We start from the raw sequence: 21,168 nt of genomic DNA on the forward strand, positions 1-21,168 counted from the left end.
GACTGAACTCAGGTCCTTAGTCTGTGGCGAGCATCCTTACCTACCGAAGCATCACACCGGGCCCATGAGTTATTTATTCATCTACTCATTTTAAAGACAGCCAACAATAAAAACCCTTGGAAGAGATCAGTGACCCTCAACCTATGAGTTGCAATCCTTTTGGGGGGGGTGTTGAACAATCCTTTTACAGGGGCTACCTAAAACTATATAAACACAGATATTTACATTATGATTCAAATATAGTAGTCAAATGATGGTTACGAAGTAGCATCAGAAATAATTTTATGGCTGGGTCACCAGAATGTGAGGAACTGTATTAAGGGGGTGTCAGCATTAGGAAGGTTAAGAACCAATGGGATAGACAGTGTCCCTATGCACTGAAGAAGGACGACCCCTGGGAACTTGTGGGTTGCGAGAGGAATAGGAGGGAATGGAAGAGCAGGCGCATACCCTGAATGCCCGAGACTGTGGTGTCTGGGTGGGCACTATAAAAGTCATGTTCTATAAAATCCCCCTGATGTGCCAAGTGCTGGAGGGCCCCGCACTTACTTGTCAATACTGGATTTCGTGTCTGCAATCTTGTTGAGGCTGGAGATCTTGAATCCATATGCATTGCCTCTTTGTCCTTTATTCATGTAATTCCCAAAAGCCAAAACCACCTCTAGGAGCTGCTTGAGGGCGCTGCTCCTGAATACCTCCTCGGAGCCAGAACGAATGGCTTCAGAGCAAAACACACGAAGTACAATGGTTACAGCCAAGGCTTTCACTTATGTCTGTCCTGAATCCAGATACCCTCAAAGACATTGTGTGTGTGTCTGGTGTGTCCCTGGTCTGTGACTGACCACTTTTAAGACATGCAAACAAGAAGCACAGTTAACAGCTAACATGTAAGAGATCCCCCAGAGAACGGCAGACTTCCTCTCCTCTCTTGGCTCTTCTCAGGACTGACTCACTAACCTTAAGCATTTAGGAATAGAATACACAGCATGAAACTCCACTGCCAGCATTCCTTTGCAACCTTCCCTTGCCTCATGTACATCAGTTCTGCTGATGGAGAACTAGCCATTTGTTACACTGATGGCTTGCGGGTATTAAATCAGAGATGGGAGCTCAGACTGACTGCTGTACATTCTGTAGCTGTGCTCTTTAGTGCCACCCACATTGCAAATATCTGTAAACATAACAGCCTAAAACTCTACCCTTAGAAGACCCTAGTTAAGGCACTGATGTGGGAATGCAAACCATAGGTTCAGTGCTAGGAATGGCAAGTTCCTCCCTTGGCCACAAGCATGTGGTCAAAACACTAGTCCCCCGGGGAAGCTCAGGAGGTGTGCAGGGGCTCCAGGGCCTGGGGAAGCTCAGGAGGTGTGCAGGGGCTCCAGGGCCTGGGGAAGCTCAGGAGGTGTGCAGGGGCTCCAGGGCCTAGGTCAGGCCAAAGGGCCAGGTGCAGGCCTTATACGACCACCCACTGGAATTTCAACAGATTTCCAGTTAAACTGTTTACTTTGTACCTGGGCACTTAAGACAAACACTATTTCCTGCTGTGAGGTTGGGCTTTACCTTCCACTTTGGGCTTCACTTCTGCCACACGCTCCGCAAACTTCTTTTTGAAGTACAATGACTGCAGTCTTTGCTGGTAATGATTAATCCTGTAAGAGCGAGTGGGTTGATAACTCAGGATGAGAGACCATTTCTCTAGAGCCTGCATGGGGTATTTGGGCAACTGCCTGGTGCCCTTCACTTCAAACTTTGCTCCCAATACCCACAGCTCTTGTGAAAACGGAAGAGATAAAAAGGCGTGAAAATGTGGACTCTTCACTTTCCCCCACTCCTCTCAAGCCTCTTAACTTTTCATAAAGTTTGGCCTTTGGCAAGACTACAAAGACTTGTGTCTGTCATACACTCCTCGGACCCACTCCCAGAACTTTCGGTCTTGCCATCAGCTCACTAAGTCAGTCTCCTGAAGGCAGGCAACCATAGTGCCTACAGGGAGCAGCGAACCTCCTGGTCTCTGATCTACGCCTGAACTACAAGATTCCTGCTGCTGCTAATGGGGGTCACAGTGCCTATGCATGAAGCTTCTGAGACAAGTTTAACCTGCTCATGACAGAAGTTTCAGAGATCAGCCCCTTCTCTAAAACCATTCTGTTTCCCCCAGTAGACCTAGGTTTGCAGCCCAGACATGCCCCTTATTAGGTGCTCTTGAGAAAGGTCCACCTGAGTCTCCTTTTCCCTGTGGGTAGAAGAAGAGAAGACCTCTCTCCTGGAAGCCTCTAGGGCGGGGCTGCTAGGAAGGTTACATGTGAAAACACTTGGAAAGATCTGGACAAGCTTGAGAAGCAACAGCTATTTCTGGGGGTCACTAGCTTGTCCTGCACTGAGGGTGCAGGGAATAGTTTCAAAATTCCGAAGTTATCCTTTGTTTAACAGTAGCCTCCAACATGGCACGTTATGAGGGATAACACAGAAGTAAATCTAGCCACAGCAGGAATGCAGAATGAGAGCCAGCTCTAGGCTGCTGGCACAGAGGGAAAGGGGTGTGCCCCAGAGGCTACTGGATTTCAGACCCCTGGCCCATCTCTAGCATGGAATCAGTTCATCACTAGACCTGAAATGGCAAAGAGACGAAGCTCACACACCAAACCCAATTACAGAGCAGGGCCGCTCCTGGGGGTTCCTGGAGAAGTGTTCAGAATGCTTGCTGAGACCCATGGGAGAGCACTGTGACTGACAGTGATGTCTGTCTGTGTCTTATTCATTGTGGGGGCTCAATGTGGACATTGCCCGAGTCTGTCAACAAACCTGAGATGTCAAGATATTAGGATGCTGAGCAATTATCCTAAGACATCAAAGTGTTAGTGAGAACGACCCAGGGAACTTCACAACACAATAAAGTCAGAGCACATGAGCCCACAAGGCCCCGAGGACAGCTGTGAAGACACTTGGACACTGGCTCACCCAGGGCAAGAACACATTCCACACAGCTCCAATTTGGAAAGATTTTAGAACTAAACCATGCTGTAACCGGCCAAGCTGTTCATCTTGAACTGAAGTTTAGAAGTAAGTTCCGTGCTCAGGCAAAGGGCATCTTTCCTTTCCAGGGTCTTCCGACTCACCTGCTCATCTCAAACAGGAAGCGGTCAGCCTTGGCCATCCTGTCCAGCTCGTGTTTGTGCTCCTCTAGAAGGTCAATGTCACTTTTCTCAGGAACGAATTTCAAAAGCTAAAAGTGCAAGCATGTATTAAAGTAAAGGGTTAGAAAAGAAATCTTGGCAGTAGGTTTTTATCCTTTCAGCCAACTTGCTACAAGATGAAACTCTAACATTTTCTGAGGTTACAAGCCCTGCTAGCTGGTGGTCAAGGCATAAGGAATGGCTATTTACATGCTGATTTGATAGCAGCTTTAAATTGGCCAAAGAAGCATTTTCTATTCTCTAGTGCCTTCCAAATAAGAACTGTTGACATTTCCCTCCAGGACCTGCTTTGCTTGGATGCTTAGCAGGGCCCTACGGAGTTAACCCTCTCACTAGAAGGCCAGAAAACGGAGTCTCCGTAGAGAGAGGGAGTCAGCCCTCAGTCTGCATTACAGAGCAAGTACACATAATTATCAGGAACAGAACCCAGGTCTCTGACTCCCAGAGTCCTACACATTTTTTTTCTGTTATATCATGGTGGAATGAATAATTACATTTATATTTTTCATTTAATTTGATTATTTTTCTGTTCCTCTAATTCCACCTTCTTTATTGTTTCAGGTAGAGTTCAGTGAGAAAAACGGTGGGAATATTATATTTTTATTTCATATTTTATTTTGGAGGATGAGATTGAGAAATGGGAGAAAGAGCAACAATATGGAAAGCTGAGTTACTAGCCTGTGTGTCTGATTGCTGTTCAAAGCACACACATTTGCAGGGTTGTGTGTGTTGTGCAGATGTGCATGCAGGCTGGTTTCCAGATCAGATGCTTTCCCCCCAAATCAAAATGAGATGCTCCCCATAACGTGATATGACTTGAGGGACTCATTTGATAGGCTTTCAGATGTGAGCTGGAACTCATGAAAGGCAGTTGGTCTCGGAGTTGCCCGCAGAAAAGGAGAATTGGCATTACAGAGAAGAAGGCGTTGCTGGGAGGCGATACTCGACTAAGAACATGTTTAGAGCTGAAGAAAACCCGTACTCAAGGGATGAGGACAAGGGGAGGAGGAGCCTGGAAAGGAGGCAACAGAGGTTCAGTTGGAGAAGCTATGTGGAATCACATGCCTAAGACAATGTTCACTATGGAGTAACTGGCATTCATGCCGGACATCAGCAAGAAACCCATGAAGAGAAGAGCTGCCAAGTGTCCTCTGGCTTGGGCGGCAGAGAAGCTGCAATGTCCTTAGCAACCGCAGTTTAAGGGAGGTGAAGAAGATGAGCGACAGTGGACTGAGTGGACAGGAGGAGGGGATGGACTGGCTGTCCAGAACCTAGAGTGCCAGGAAGAGAGACAGCAGCACTGTGTGTGCTCACTAAAGATGGAGAGCTCAGAGCGGGGGCTAGCAGCCAATCCAGCGGGCTCCTGACTACGAGTGGATGTGTCAGGCACTAGGAAGGACAGCTCCCCCACCCTAAAGGGGCAGAGGGCGATAAATGAAAGCAGATGCCAGGTATGTTTCTAGGCATTTCTGTTCCCAGGCTAGAATGGTGACACCGAACAGGACACAGCTTCTTGTTCTTCCTCTGCACAGGGAAGGTTGTAGCACAAGGAGAAAAAAGGAAGATGAAGGGGTGTTTCTTTCTCCTTAGTTTGAAGTTTTGTCTTCTGAGCTAGGGACCTCACTTCTAGTTTAGACACCCTTCTCCCATCTGCCAGGCTCCCAGTTGGTCTATGATTAGGGAAACACCACCTCTCTGTGTCTTCTGTGACTTCCAAGAGCACATGTGGAAAGCCTCAGCCCTTTGCCAAGCAGAGGCAAGTGACACATTGCATGGGGGTGGTTTCCCAGGGGAATGGAGCTAGGGAAGCACCTGGAAATGGGAAATATGCATTCTGAGAAGAGGAGCTCACTGACCTCAGTCATGGCCTAAACACGGCAGTCACCAGCAGTACGCAGCATGGAATGCCTGCGGCCCTCATGCAGGCCCCATGCAAGGGCAGCATGAAACATGAAATGCATGTGGCCCTCATGCAAGCCCTACACAAAGGCAGCATGCAGCATGGAATGCCTGTGGAACCTCTTGCAGGCTCCATGCAAAGGTAAGGAGATGCTGAGATAGACATTGGTCTCGAAGAGAGGTACGTGGAAGAACACCAGGCAGAAGGACATTATAAAGAGGAGGGAAGGAAAGAGCGTGGGAGCGGAGCAGAGAGCAAGAAGCTCACAGAATTATCAGGAGAGACCAGGTCAAAAATGTCCTTGGCCAGATGCTGCATCAGTGGACAGACTGTCTCCCTTGTTTATTTGGAGTATGTCTTATTTGCACCGCAAGCCCTTTTGGCAGAGCTTTGCAATCCTTTCCCTCAAGGAGGAATTTTGCTGGATGCAGTTTCACAGTAAACAGATCCTGTAGAATTTTAAGCATATGGCCTTGTCATAGAGGCTAAGGCAGAAGGACCAAAGCAACTTTGCACACAGTTCTTCACTCCTAGAAGTGACTTGAAGGTGGGGTCCCCCGGAAGCTGGGGCAGCTGTGTAGTGAGAGGAGGAAGAACAGGGATTTGGAGACACTTCTGAACTGGGGGCAGGGGTACTTTAAACTGTGTATTAACACAAAATCATAGGAGACACGAGGAAAGAGTCATTAATTATTTTGAAAATTAAATAAAAAATTTAAAAGGCAGCCTGATACGTTGCTCTACTGCCAAGTGTGAGGGTCTCACTCGGGATAACTCCAGGGGCAGTTCTATCCTGTTCTGAGTCTGTTGTCTTCCATGATTTCAGTGGCAAAATGCACACAAAGATGGAGGTCAATCTATGAAGACTGGTCTCACCACTTCAGACACAAGACAGCCCTAGACTTTCAGAGCTGAGTACGTACACGGTCGCCATGGTCAGCCTGTAGTCATGGTTGCTGGTACCCACAAATGACCTTCAGTGAACCTGGCTCTGACAAACACAGACCTTAGACCTGATCACTCAAAATTCAATTGTGCCCCAAGGATGAGAGACAGAAAGGAAGAATATCCTTACAGCTATTGGTTGCCACAAAGCTCAGACACCTTCAAGTCCCAAGGGACTGGGGGACAGAGACATAAAAATTCTTGTAATATGATATAGTCAGACACACATGATATAGTCAGAGTGGCTAAGCAGAAATGCAGCAGAACAAATCACCCATTAAACTGGGTAAGATTTCTATCCAGGAACACTTGATGTGGGCTACCTATGTGTAACTGCCATGGGCTAGCCCTAGAGTTGTAATTTATTGCCATTTATGACACAAGATGACACATATGAAAGAGACATGACTTAGGTCTAGGAAACAGCTCAGTCCCCATAGGACAGGTGTGACAGTGTAGAACAGGTGTGACTGCATAGAACAGGTGTGACAGCGTAGAACAGGTGTGACTGCGTAGAACAGGTGTGACTGCGTAGAACAGGTGTGACTGCGTAGAACAGGTGTGACTGCGTAGAACAGGTGTGACTGCGTAGAACAGGTGTGACTGCGTAGAACAGGTGTGACTGCGTAGAACAGGTGTGACTGCGTAGAACAGGTGTGACTGCATAGGACAGGTGTGACTGTGTAGAACAGGTGGCTATGCTAGGGATTTAGTAGAGGCTTTTGTGCTTGTGAAAATGAGCCAAAATGCAAATTTAGTAATTAATAGTTTGCAGAGTAGTTTTTGATCTAGGAGTACTCATGAAATCATCAACACTCTGGTGAAAAACATTTTCCCACTAACCCCAGCAGATTTTTTTTAAATGAGACATTAAGACAATAATTTAAATGAAGCTTAAGGAACAGACTCTAACATTGTGGATCCCAAGCATTTGGCAGACTTGTTTAGAATCTTGCTTTATTTTTATTTTCGAGAGTGAGATAGAGTAGGGGCTGGCATGTGACATGGGAGCCTTCAGACACCAGAAAGGGGTGCTGGACCTCCTTCAGCTGGAGCTACGGGTGACTGTGACTGAGTCACTCAGTGCAGATGCTGGGAACTCAGGTCCTTAAAAGAGCAGCAAGAGCTCTTAATCTCTGAGCTATCTCTCTATCCCCATTTTACAACCTGCAAACTTCCTTTCTCAACTATCATTCTGGGGAACAATGAGAGATAAAGACCCTTTAAGGCAATGCATGGGGGTCAGGTTTGGCCTTCTCAATTCAGAGATGAGACAATAATCTATTAGCAACAGCAGATTCTCTCAGTATCTTCTTGGCAGCTGATAGTATTATTCAGACTCTGAAAGCTGTCTGGCAGCTCACCTGTTCTAACATGTCCTTGGGCAGATCCTCCTGTTCATCCATTGTTAGAATTGCCCGCTTGATTTCATCATTGGATAACTTCAACCTGGAGAAAGCATATTTTATTCTGTTAATAACATGGTTGTGATTGCTACAATTTAATATAAGACACTCACTGTGCTACACCAGCTGCTGATTTTCAAGTATGGTTTTTCTCAAAATCTCAGCCAAGGCTTATTTCCTGACAACAGAGGGAACTAAAAAAGGATTCTGAAACAGCTTTAACATTCTTTCAGGGCTCTTTAATGTTCTGCTGCCACGGGGACAAGCTGCCACGTTCTATCGTCTGCCACAGGGACAAGCAGCCACGTTCTATCGTCTGCCACAGGGACAAGCGGCCATGTTCTATCGTCTGCCACAGGGACAAGCAGCCACGTTCTATCGTCTGCCACAGGGACAAGTGGCCATGTTCTATCGTCTGCCACAGGGACAAGCGGCCATGTTCTATCGTCTGCCACAGGGACAAGCGGCCATGTTCTATCGTCTGCCACAGGGACAAGCAGCCACGTTCTATCGTCTGCCACAGGGACAAGCGGCCATGATCTATCACTAGTTTTCTTAGGGAAGGCTGGAGGTGGCGAAAGTGGGAATAATGGTCTTATATCCAGCACCCACAAACTGGGGGCAAGAGGAGAGAATCCAGTCTCTGACCTCACTGCATGTCAGGGGAGTTCCAGGGGTACTGTCAGTTGAAAAATAGATTTTGATATGTTTGGAAACCATACACGTGCTTATAGAGTTGAGTGCATTATATATAAAATGAAATTCATGATCACTTCATAGGTAAGAAATTTTCATATATTTAATCTCATTTAACTGTGAAAGTAGCTGCGACAGTCTGTTTTTTGTTTGTTCTAATTAGATAAACAGGCTCAAGATGGCCAGCGATTTGTTCAGGGTCAGACAGGAAATGATGGTATCAGTGGCCAGAGAGATGGCTCAGCAGCAAAAAGCAAGCAAGCTCAAGCCTGCTAATATGAACTAAATGCCTGGAACCTGGGCAAAGATGGAAGGCAGAACTGACTCCACAAAGTTATCTTCTGACCTCTCTAGGTCAGACATACCATATTAGCTCCACATTACATATAAAAAATGCAAGTGACAGTATCCGCATCACACAGCTGCTTTACAACGCAAGCCTCATCTAGTTAGTACCTTACACCCAAGGGCTGATGCAGAAACATGGAACTGCTTTCTGTTTTTGTTTGCCCGTAAATTCAAATGATCTATAATAATTTAATTAGGAATTTGTATTTTAAGTCAGGATAAGAAACAACTCACTTTAAAACATAACCGTGGTGAAACTTAAACATAAAGAATGTTTTTATTCAATATAAGAAGAGTCATAACTGGGGCAAAATGCTTCTCTCGGTTGGAACAACAGAATCTGGAATTGTCTGTTCTATCTGTACACATAACCGTCACCTGTCTTTCTCCCCCAACCTAACACAAGTGAGAGAATGTGGGGTATCCAGTGAAACAATCCACGGAGGGCTCTTGGTGGAGTTCCTGGACACAGCAGGGGCTCAAGGGTACTCTACAAGGCAGACCTCTATTCTGGAGAAATTCTAAAAAGTGATACTTTTTGTAACCTTAACACACACTGCTGTGAGTAGATCATTTAAACAGTACCCTGTGTGGTCACGGTCACTTCCCAATTCGTGTCCACATTATTCCACCCAAGTTTCATCCCTATCCTTGACAGAATGAGGCCCAAGGGAACTGAAAAAGAACGGAATATGTATTCCTATCTCCAAGGTGATTATAACTTTTGGGAGGGTTGGGATATCACCAGCAAAACTCTTATGACACAAGGCACACACTCCACCCACCTCACAAACAACCAGCAAGGCTGAGTGAATGGATGGAGGACTCTAAGGCAGGAGAAGGATAAAGACCCTGTACTAATTAAAACTACCTGCTCTGCCACGCCAGCTACATTTGCTGCACACAGCAATGAGCAGTAGAGAGAGAACAAATTTGGGGTGCTACTGTTCAAACAGCACTGTCTTCCATCTCATGTTCTCAAATCAAAATACATCATCTAGGCAAAACTACCAAACTGTCCATTTGACAAATACAATCCATCTTAACCCCCCACCCCAGTCTTGGCTGTGGTGCCATCTTCACCCCGTGCTGAATACAGGCAGGCTGGCCCTGGCAAAATCCTTCAGTCTGTTTCAGACCATTCTGGGACAGTCACTACCTCAAGAGCATGTTCACCAGAATAACACGATAGACAATCCACACCAGGGAAGTGGAACAATTTAGCAAGCTGGTCTGCGTGAAGAATACCGGGGAAACACAGCAGCAGCACCAGCTCTTCGCTGTCAAGGCGCTGGGTAGCCCTGGGTATAGGACATTACAGGCTCTTGAGTCAGTTTAAACTCTGGTACCATAGTGTGGCCACACAAGGCAAAGGAAGGGACAGTAACTCGAGACTAAAATTGCCACCACTAAAAACCAGCCAGCTGAAACCACCAGAAGGGCCTTGCTTCTTATGACTTCATTGCTTCATCCCTGGGCTTGTGTGCGCATACGTGCCACAGCGCATGCGTGGAGGTCAGAGGCCAGCCGTGGGAGCTAACCTTTCCGGATCCCTGAGACTGAATGTTCATTCGTAGGCTTGGCAGCAAGTACTTTACCCGCTGAGACCCCAATGTGGCCCCATTCCTGCTCATAGTAGAAAACTAAATGAGCTCTGTGTCTTTTCACACCAGGTTGAAGAAATTATTTTGAGCCTTTCTGCTTTGCATTTAAAAACAAAGGGGTTGAAACCCAGAGTGAGAACAAGAGTCAAAGCACGGGGTTTCAATTTCACTAGCTACTCTGATGGAGGGGCCTGTCTTTGAAATTGTATATATTTATGCTTCTCAATTTCCAGAGGCTGTCTGGACTAAACTTTCTCTTCATGTGGCCCACAAAGAGACTCGAGACTTTAATGAGCCGTACTTAGAAAATTTACCTGTTAACAGAACACCGTACACGTGGCCTGCTGGATCAGACAGAGAAACCCTATCTCGGGAGAAAGGGGTGGGGAGTGCCCGCCCTCACCGTGGCTCTACAGCCTTCGAAGTCCTTGGTGTCATCTGTCACCCTCAGAATGAGCCTTTAATCTCTGTAATTCAAGGACCCTGTGGTTTCTAGCCCTGTAGTTGCTCTTTGTGCTCGACAGTGCTCTTGGTGTGCGTCAGGGTGACAACTCTTTGAGACATCGACTTCCACTGTTCTTCAAGGCAGGGAATAAAGCAGCCACCTTAAAATCGAATTTAACTCCATCTTGCTCTGCTCGGGGATTTAAAAACTTTGCTCAGAGAATTGGACCATTCAGAGATAATTAGAACAAGCTAGGGATGGAAGGCTAGGTCAGCCTTGGCTCTTTTTCAGCGGGTTTAAGCCAGACCCTCCTACTTAATAAAGTAACTTTCTGTGGTTTATGACACCCAGGTTGCCATGTCAAGAGAGGAACTGGGAAACAACAACAGCTGTACTAGGGAAGAGGTCATTTTGCAATACAGACCTGCCTCTGAGTTTCTTTCTTTCCCCTGGTGTGGGAGGGTAGGTCTGTTGTGGTGACTCAAGTAGTCAGTCTGAATTTTAGACTGCTCCATGTCACCCACATACAGACAGTAGGGAAGCTGCTGGTGCTGCTACACGTCACCCATACACACACAGCAGAGAAGCTGCAGATGCTACTGAGGGCCTATTATATTAAAAATTATTTAAATTGGATTTTAATACATAAAGAGATAGGAGGCCAGTTCTTAATGGCATCTTCTTCTGCGGTACATCATGGCCACTCCCTTCTCACACAGGTGACAGGCAGGGCGCTGCTGTCCTCTATTTAATGCTTCTCTTCCTTCTGCCCCTAAGAGTTTCAAGTGACCTTGGTAAAACCTACTTAGCAGATACAACACAGGAGTCACCTGCTTTGTGCTCTAAGCCAGGAGGTAGCGGCTTCCTTACCTAACTTTTGCAGCTCAGAAGGAAGCCATAAAGAATATCTAAAGTGGGCATATATTTGAGAATACAGCACACAGAATATGCGAGAGCCCTTCACTGCCACAGACATTGGTATAATGATTGCTGAGAAACAAATCCCCATTGGCAAGAGTGTAGATGGATGGAAGCCTTCAAGAGTAAAACAAGCAGGAAGGAAAGACACAGCTATGTGTAGAAAGGCAGGGAATCTTGACACAATCTTTGAAATATTCTGATTTTTGTCCCTAAGCACAAAATGAAATGTTAACTCCTATCAAAGTTTCTCCATCTCTGTCAATTCTGGTCTCTGAATGGCTCGCCTGGACAACAGAAAGAGAATCCTGCTCTGATGTCTCTCATGCAACCAGCGTTTGATCCCTTCCACCTTATACTGCAAATCAAGCAAACTTAAAACCACGTTAAAACAAACACACTGCTCTCCTTGGGACCAAACCCCATTCCTGACACCATGATACATAACTGGCTATTTGTCAAGCTGTGGCCACAGGGGCTTCAGGCCCTTGAGGCTGGATCTTATTTGCCCACTGCAGAACAATGACCATGAGCTCCACTTTATAGAACAGGGCTTATGACTTGATTCTGGGCCAACTGGTACATATCCCTAAAAGGCCTAGGTCATGAACCTCAGCTATCCCGCCAGGCTTCACTGACCACAAATGCTAACCCTCTGCTCTCCGTTTTCCGCAGGGCTTGCCTTACTTGTCTAAGGCTGCCGAGAGCTGCCTTCCTTACTCCCCTGCACCTCTGGTGCACACACTCTGAAGCACACCCACTTTCTCTGGCAAGCTCTGCTCTAGCTCCTCTCCCATATGACTGAACTCTCTGTATCCTTCAGCTGAGACTAGCGAGCCCTGAGTTATGCGTTTTCTCACTAGTAATGTTTTTCTTCTCTAATCACCTTGAGCTCTCAAAGGTGGCAGCAACATTTAGTTTGCTTTCTTCGCAGGGATAAACTACCTGTTGCAAAAGTGGTGAAAGGAGGGGGATACATGCTGTTTCAGATGTCGTCATCCATGGCCTCTGAACCTATCATCATGGGCCTACATGGGCAGAACATCACAGTGGGGGGCACGGCTAAGCAAAGGCTTCTGTCATGGTAGGTCTGGGAGGGAGCGAGACAGACAGGAAGGAGACAGAGACAGACATGCCCCTCAAAGATGCACCCCCAGTGGCTTCCTTCCTCCAACTGGGGTCTTCTCCATACTTTACTCCCCTGTAGTTCAATTATGAATTCATCAATAGAGCAAACCATTCAGAGCCCTCAGGTTCCAATGGCTTTGAAAGCCCCACCTCTAGCTGTGCACTGGGGAATCCACTCTTCAACGCATGGATCTTAGAGGACATTAGATATCAAAACCACAACACCACCTTAAGCTCTGCTCTGTCCTATGCACCCAGCACAGAGGTGTGCAAGCAAATGCCTGAAAGTCTGGCTGCCATAGAAAGAAGTACAGACCGGCTCTCAGGCATGCCCACTGCTTAAGTTCCTAAACTACTTTCTGTATGTAATAAATAAATAAAATCTCCTAACTCAGTAGAAAATGAAACAAAATACAAATTAAATGAAACAAGTTTAACTTCTTTTACTTTTACCACAACAAATTTAACATCTCGGCCACATGTGAGACTGTGGGGTTTAACAATTATTAGAAACGAGAAGCATTTATTATCAAATGTGTGGTGGTGGCCCTTTCATTGCTCTTAGACATCCCTGCAGGAGACAGGGCTCTAACCTAGTTAATATGAAATCACTTACTGGTCTCAAAATTATGTTGTTGTCCTCATCACACCATTTTGTTGTGCTCATAATAAAAATATATTAAGAAATTTCCATAAGTAATCTAAGTAGGCTCTAGGCAAACTGTCTTGCGGGGAAGGGGACATTATACACACACAAGTTCTACGTTACTTTTACCTTAGGCTCTGTGATGTTTGAGGTGCAGGGATTTATATACCACACAATATAATTCCTTTAATAATGGAATGGGAAATAAGCCAGAGAGAATTGTAACCTTATCTATAGCTAGGGTAATTATCTTGGCGGGCACTAAGCATGGGGAATACATTGTCTATGAGGAATGGGGTCTCAGCTCATACTCTCCAAGCATTTCAACACTGTCGAGATACAGAGTGATGTCTCTTTGTCAAGCTGTGTTGAAAGTGCTCCAGACAGCAACACACAAGGTATAGGTAGAGATATTCAGATCAAAACAAAACAAAACAACAACAACAACTTGGGGCTGGAGAGATGGCTCAGCAGTTAAGAGCACTGGCTGCTCTTCCAGAGGACCCATGTTTACTTCTCAGCACCCGCATGGTGGCTCACAGCCACTCAATCCCAGTTTAAGAGGATCTGACACCCTTTTCTGACCTCCATGGGCACCAGGCCTGCATATGGCGCACAGACATGCATGCAGGGAAAACATTGAAACACATAAAATAAATCTTAACAACAACAACAACAACAACAAAACCCTTTTCCCAACTCTTCACTTAATTTTCCAATCAGGAATGATAGTTGGGAAATGGTAACAAAATAAATTATATGCACTATGGAAGAAAGTAAGCAGCCCTTGTAGTAGTGCTGTCTTAAAGAAGATACTTCATCTAACTTAAGCATGGTTCATGGAGCCCAAGTGAGGATAAACACAAAGCCCAGCCATTTCTATAGCTTCCAGCCAGAGCAGAGATGAAATGCTAACGGGGTGGCTCAAGTTACCTTACAAGTTGCATTAAAATTCAGGGATCTCATGAAGGCTCAATTTCTCTTCCACTAAAGGAAACATTTGCTCCTTGAAGTAATAGATACCTGGCCAACAATCAGGCTTCTATGCTGAGCCCAAGCCGCGGCTCTCTGTGTTCAAAGCCTCAGTGTATGGCCCGTTAAGTAACAGGACGGCTCTTATCTTAGCGCCCTCCAAGAGAGTCACCCAACACCAGCCTCAATGCACACATAACATTTTTCTTACTCTGCAGCTCGTCCTTTTAGCTCCCACCATCAGCATCCTTCACACCTTCCCGCACCTCAATAGCATTGTTTATCTTTGCCTAACAACAGCTACTTTGCCTAAAAAGCTACTCACAATACGGAATGACCTAAAAACATTGCCGGAAGTTGCAATCATAATTAAGGCCTCCCAATTTCCTTTTTTCATTTCAAGCTTTAAGGTCTTAAAATTTATGTTATAAGAAAGATTTCTGAACAAGCCTGAATTGTCTAAGTTAATATCTCGCTGAGATTTGAGATTTACATATCTTTATAAAACAAAAACACTCAAAAAGATAATGAACTCAAGTAATGTTAAAATATAAAAAGGTGACGTTACAGAGCAAAACAGGAAAGCATCAACACAGCTCCTGACTCTGCGATGGTGCGACCTGAGGACTAAACTGTCTGCACAATTAGGAAATATCAATGCATGTCAGTTCACTTCTAAGGCTTCTGGAAAGGAAACACCAAGGTTGGCATCCAGCCTGAGAGACCTCACCAGGAAAAGTGACACCAAGAAGTGTCACCCCCTTCAACAGTGGGCTTTGATGACCTGTACCTCAGTACAAGCGAATAAGGCGCAACCACAAACGCGTGGGTCTGAGCGAGGAGAAAAGCTGGTCCTACCAGTAATGTTTATTCAGCACCAACAGTACCTCGACAGAAGGATGTTGCAATTCTGAGCTCTCCGACCATCAATCACTGACAGTTCTTTGACTTTAAATTTGGAACTCAGTGTGTCATCAATGGCATCTGTTTCTTTCTGGAAAGAACATGAGAGAAATCCATCAGCGTCAAAGGGGACACTCAGGCTTGAGACGCATACTTTTCTTCTCCACTTCTGTTCCCGCACACAATGCGCACATACACACATGGGTTGAGCTGAGCTGATGAGGCAGCGCTGGGAAGTGGTGCAACCGAAACAAAGGCCACTCTCTACTCAACAAGGGAAATAAGAAAAGCTGCCACCCGCATTTGAAAAAGCGTTATTGAGAAGAACAAAATGCTTCCAAGTTGAAGTTGTTAAACGTGCATAAATTATCAGTGAGGGATGCTGTCCTTTTGTTCCTCAAATCTCTATGGACAGCAGACAAGAGAACTGTCACCATGAATAAAGCTCAGCAGAGTCTTGTTATTTCTGGTCCAGTCATTTGTGGGGCCCACTCACTCCAGAACCATTTGCTATCCTTAGCAGCCAAGAAAGCTGAGCAATAAAACTCTTAAACACCTTCATGTGTAACAGAAGTTTCCAAAGGCCAAACACACCTTGCAATTTCCAACCCTGACAGAAGCAATGAAGAGGGGGCTTCTTGTTCAGTTACTTGAATTAACAATCAAACACTACTTGCATATTTTATTTGCATATTCATTCATGATGGCCAGACATAACTAAGTGAAACAGGTATAAAACAATGCAAAACAAATGTGAATGTATCATATTAATGCAAAGTTCAAGGTGAAAATATAGACTAACTTGGTAAGTAGCCAACTTATTTCATTACTATTTAGGGACTTTTTAAAAATGCATTATGACATTTAAAAATATAAAGAAACCAGAAAGCTTTTGGACTGTGTAACAGTTTAGGAAGCAAAGGCAGTTTGGACAAATAATGGAGCACCATGGGGCTAAACAGCAAAGGTCTCTTGTGCTCAGATTTCAGGCATACTTCTAGACAGTCCAGTAGGGGTCAAATCCCAAAGATGTATTACCCAGGTATTGAATTACACTATCTAACAAGATAACCAGGGGATTTCAAGCTTACAGAGAGCCAAGGAGTTATGTTAAGTAAGGGTTAGACAGTAGCTTACTCACCTGCTTGGAGTTACTGTTCACAAAGAACTCCTACAGCCATGGCAGAGGCATAGAAAAGCAAATCAGATACATGCAGTTCAGAAACAACAGCGGCAAACACGGAAAGTCAGGGCAGTCAAGGAATTGGTGGTGCAGGCTAAGAGAGCAAGGAGACATTTCCTGCCTTGCAGTCACAAACACAAGTGAGCCAGTCAGACTGAAGATATGGGGGAAGATCCCAGCACAAGGCATTGTGTAAAGAAACACAACAGATGGCATTTGCTATATACCATTTCAAGTGGCAGCAAATCAAATTCAGAAAAGAAAAGGGCTTAGAAGGACAACTCAGGAATACAACAAGTCCTCTTTAAAACATCCACCAAGGTCTCAGTCACCACGCTGAAGTTTTACTTGAAGCAGAAGATTGTCAATTAAATTAATCAGCATGATCGACAGTTGCTACTGCTATAGAAAATGTGTTTTCCTTTTGGTGGAACTGACCCGTCTTCTTGTATCATAAGGGAGAGTTGAGAAAAGCAAGTGGAGCAACCTAAGTAAGACCAACTTGAGTACCCTAGAGGGTTCAGACCATGGCAGCAGGTGCTGTGGCAGGCATGGGGAAAAGCCCAGCGCATATCATTGAGAAGCTAGCCGCTAGTGCAGCTATTGGTAGACGTGACTCAGTGGTCTCTGGGTTGGTCAAGCACACAAGGCCAACAGCTTCCTCTTGAAGGAGTTTTAGAGAAGTCTTAGAGTGGCGATGGGAAGGAAGCTAATGGTATGTTACAAGAAAGCAGCAGCTTTTCTTCCATGCTTTTACAGGGCAGGAATGAGCAAAGCTTCGGTGTGCAACACGTCGCAGCTTTCAGGCCAACTGTGTGTGCACTAGCATTTGCTCAGCAGATTCCTTAAGGTCTCCCTGGTCTCAGCAGCACTGCCAAGGTTGATTTTATACAGATGAACTGTTTCGCTTAATTCTTCTAGTGGGAAGCAGAAGGCATGCTCCCCTTGGTCTGCCCACACTAGCAGGACTACCTCTCTGGAAAGGCATTTTAAAAGTAAGCTGATAACCACAAGAACCTTTTCTTCTGCCTGATATCCCAGTTCTCTTTTGCCCTTGTTATGATTCAGATGTTCTACTTTGAAGCTCTTTAGGATTCTTCCAGTAAAAGCAGTTTTAGGGGCAGAAGGCTATGGTAAAATGAACTCTATAAAGTCAACTTAACCAAAGGGAAAAGTACTACTTTTGATTAGATACTGCTCTTATTGTCTATTCTGCAAGAAAGAAAATTTTATGAAGCTTCTGGCAACTCATGTTATACGTTAAATTCATTCACACTGTTGGGAAATGACATCTGACCTCTGGTCCGACAATCTATGGAGTCATTTACTGAGTTTATGCTCTGGGCAGAACTGGTCTACCCGTCTATTACTATCGTGATGGTAAAAGTGATAACGAAGTTAAATTTCCTATGCAGTACCTGACACATCTCTATGAGCCCCAAATCTAGAAGCAAACATAAGGCACAATTATGTTAGCTTTAGAACAGACAAGTCACTTCCCCAGTCGGCTCTTCTGGCGGAGTGGTAGGCTAGCTGGTCAGGAGCTTCCATTTGTAACCGTGAGCAGCAATAAGCAAGGCAGCTAAATAGCTAAGCGATGCTTCTCATCTTTCCAGAGAGGCTGAGGAACACCATATGAGGGCTTGGTAACTGTTAGCCTGAAGACAACACTTCTTTGAAGACCCAGCAATCGGCATATTACCAAATAAAATCACAAACAGGATGGGTTTTACTGGGCGCAGCACACTGGAAATAATGATACTCCCAGGTTCACTTCAAGAATGTCAAGATTCTGTTTAAAACCTTGCTCCCTCAGAAATCAAAGGGTAATATAAATGATCTTGAAATATAAGTAGGAAGTTTCTATTTGCACTTTCAGAGACCAGTGCTTGTAAACTACTATAAATGGCTTCACAAAGAAATGATGGCTCAGCCCTGCATAGATAATGACCCTTACATGAATGGGTCTTAATCCTTTCAAGTTGAAAGCTATGCTAATATTTACATACAATCTTGTACTTGATAATTCTCACCATGAAATAGGTATAGACTCTCAAACTACACTTAAACATTGTTTCTTTATTATTGTGTATGTGTACGTATGTGTGGGTGTGCGTGGGCACACATGTGCGGGTGTGCGTGGGCACACCCATGCCCTAGCATGTGCACAGAGAAAGAAGATAACTGAGGAAGTCTGCTCTCCCTCCTACCGTATGGGTCTCAGGGTTTGAACTCAGGTCATTAGGCTTGGTAGGAAGTTACTTTACCTGTTGCACCATCTCTCCAGCACTACAATTAAAAAAAAAAAACCAAAAAACAAAAAAACCCAGTAACACTAGTCACAGACTTTCTTGTCTTTAAGTTCTAAGGATTGTGATGACTGGGAGTTGGAGCTACAGCTCAGTGGTAGAGCACTTGCTTGATCTGTATGCATGAAGCCCTAGATTCTATCTCCAGTACTGCAAAGTCAAGGCAAAAATGAGAAAACTGACATTGTTGAAGAAAAAAATTACATTTTTTTTCAATATGAAAATTAGATGCAGATTAACTTAACTTTAAAAAATAAAAATAGAAAGGAAAAGTTCTTTGATCATTCATAAGGACTCTGTAGATCACCTGATTATAAATGAGACCCTGAAGGACTTACAGTAACACACTAGTAGAGTTGGAGAACGAGAACAGAGCCTGGGCCCGTAGCTTTCCTTTGTTCCCTAAATCAAAGGATGGTGGCTTTGAAATGCTATACTATGTGGTGAACATAGGCCCCTAAAAGAAGAGCTGTCCTCAGGCAAGGGCAAGGAGGGGGGAGACACTGTGAGCTGCCAGTGGGTGCTAAAGAGCAGTACTTCTTTTAGGCAAATGCAGTATCTTTAGCTCATTTTCCCTCTATACAACTGCACAGATATGAATTGATAGCATGTCAGGATGAAAATTTCCCTTTACAGATGTGAGGACATTGAACTGTATCTTAATAAAACTGTTATACAGCATCCAATGTCATGTATTAAAACCTAGTCTCTTGTGGCTGACCTGGAGATCATGTTTAATGTAGTTCCAATGAGGAAACGGTCTTGAGATGCAAGGAATTGACTTTCAAATGAACTTGCGGAATGTGCACAGGGGAATAGCCGCATGCTATTAAACTCCATTTCGTGGGAGGCATAAGCTTACATAATCGGCTCTCTACACTTTTAATGCATGCACTTAAAAAAAACCCCACTCTTCCCAGTCTGGTAGTGGTAATGAATAAACCACAGATTAGAGAACAAAGGGAAACCGAGAACTATGCACTATGCACCTGAGTGTCACCTGTTGGGATACCGACTACATACTAGGTCCTATTTTCAGTTTCTGTAATATAAGAGTGTTATGTCTCTACTAGAGCTGGGGTGAGAACTGAATAAGAAGATAAGGACAGTAGCTCCTTGAGCACTGAATTTTAGAGTTGATGTGATTAAGAACTGTTTATATCATACCCAGTGCCAGAAACATAGTCAGGTTTCAATAGTGACCACCATCTTGGTTCCTATGACTGGCTTTATACTATAATTACATTGTGAGCCTATGTAAAGGTTGAATGCACTGAAGCATTTGAATCCATTGACACAGTTCATATATAAAGGAGACAAACTAAACACTAAATTTTAATGATATAATAATTCTCAAATCAAATGGACATATTTTGTATGTATGTATATAAATACAGTCAATTTATATATTTATTTAGATGTATGTTTATATATACATGCACACACACACATATATGTATGTATACATTCCCAAAGTGTTATTCCTTATTTAAGTTATGCTAATTTGACACTGCTAAGTTATCTTAAAATTAGGCTCTGAGGGTCTTAGGTACTGATGTTTGTGTGTTCCTATGCCTGCCTGAAAGATTCACCTACATAAACAAGTAGGTGAAGTCCAGAATTTGACCAGTTTCATAGCTTTATATAAAGGAAAGAGATGCCACAGAAAAAGAAGGGTTCTTGGTATTCATTTGGTACTAAAAATAAGAACAGTTTAAATGTGGTGGTAATTGCACAAAGTGTTGCCATGCCTGGAATGAGCATGCGCAGGTCTTTGATGCTGCTGTTCTGGGATGAAGGAATGGTCCAGTGACAGGCATTCGAACCTCATTTACTCTGATCTACATATTATAATTAAAATGCCTGTAGCTTTTCATTTTCTGACTCTCAACAATGCAAATGCAATGAAACGGTTCAAGTTACCCTCATTTGAAAAATATAGCGATGGTTTATCTTCTATTTTTATAGCAGGAGGGAACATTTAAAATTCTCAAGTGGAGCAGTGTGTTGCTGGAAATGGTGATGCCCTATCCTCTTCACCATTCTAACCATGTTAAGAAGAGCTGAAACCTTCTGGTCCATCCTGTCAGGGATGACTACTGACTACTTAAACAGTGGTGGTTGCTAGGAGACAGTTACTTGGCTACAGAGCTTTCTGCAATTGTGTCTCCCAGAACTCTTGAAAACTGTCCACATATTTGTCCCAGAGCATTTTGGCAGCATCCTTCTGAACGTTCTGCTGAAAGCCAGTTAATTATGAGGCTTGTAAACTCGGATCTTTCAAGCACCTGCCTCCCTCACAAATGCAACCGACATGCTCAGACTTGAGCTGCACTGTGTGGAATACTTGCTGCTTTCCCTCCACCTCATCCACTTTTCTGAGTCTCCAAACCTTCACCTCAGACAGCCTGAAGTGAAAAAGAAATGGGACTAGTGCTCAGATCTGAGGATTACTTGAATTATTTGAAAATTTGCTAAAATTTTATGCCAAGATGCAGGGGTCTCCATCCAAGGACATCAGAGAGAGAGAGAGAGAGACATACAACAGCCAATCAGGGACAAGTATTGGCA

At 44.3% G+C, this 21,168-nt stretch overlaps 1 protein-coding gene across 6 annotated transcripts in view; it reads right to left on the reverse strand.

Moving 5' to 3' along the window:
• Daam1 (dishevelled associated activator of morphogenesis 1) overlaps nucleotides 1–21,168 on the reverse strand; it is a 164,208-nt gene that overhangs the window by 15,015 nt on the left and 128,025 nt on the right. For 5 of the 6 annotated variants that reach the window (XM_087911758.1, XM_087911760.1, XM_087911761.1 and 2 more), the window contains 6 exons: nucleotides 16,247–16,276; nucleotides 15,090–15,196; nucleotides 7,404–7,488; nucleotides 3,117–3,223; nucleotides 1,561–1,649; nucleotides 550–718 (listed from right to left, as the gene is read on the reverse strand). In XM_087911758.1, the coding sequence (XP_087767884.1) occupies nucleotides 550–718; nucleotides 1,561–1,649; nucleotides 3,117–3,223; nucleotides 7,404–7,488; nucleotides 15,090–15,196; nucleotides 16,247–16,276 (587 nt within the window). The remainder of the gene's footprint in view (nucleotides 1–549; nucleotides 719–1,560; nucleotides 1,650–3,116; nucleotides 3,224–7,403; nucleotides 7,489–15,089; nucleotides 15,197–16,246; nucleotides 16,277–21,168) is intronic. The other variant, XM_087911763.1, reaches the window with a different exon arrangement.

The sequence above is a fragment of the Myodes glareolus genome, chromosome 11, assembly GCF_982192425.1.
Source record: "Myodes glareolus chromosome 11, mMyoGla1.1, whole genome shotgun sequence".
NCBI classification, from domain to species: Eukaryota; Metazoa; Chordata; class Mammalia; order Rodentia; family Cricetidae; genus Myodes; species Myodes glareolus.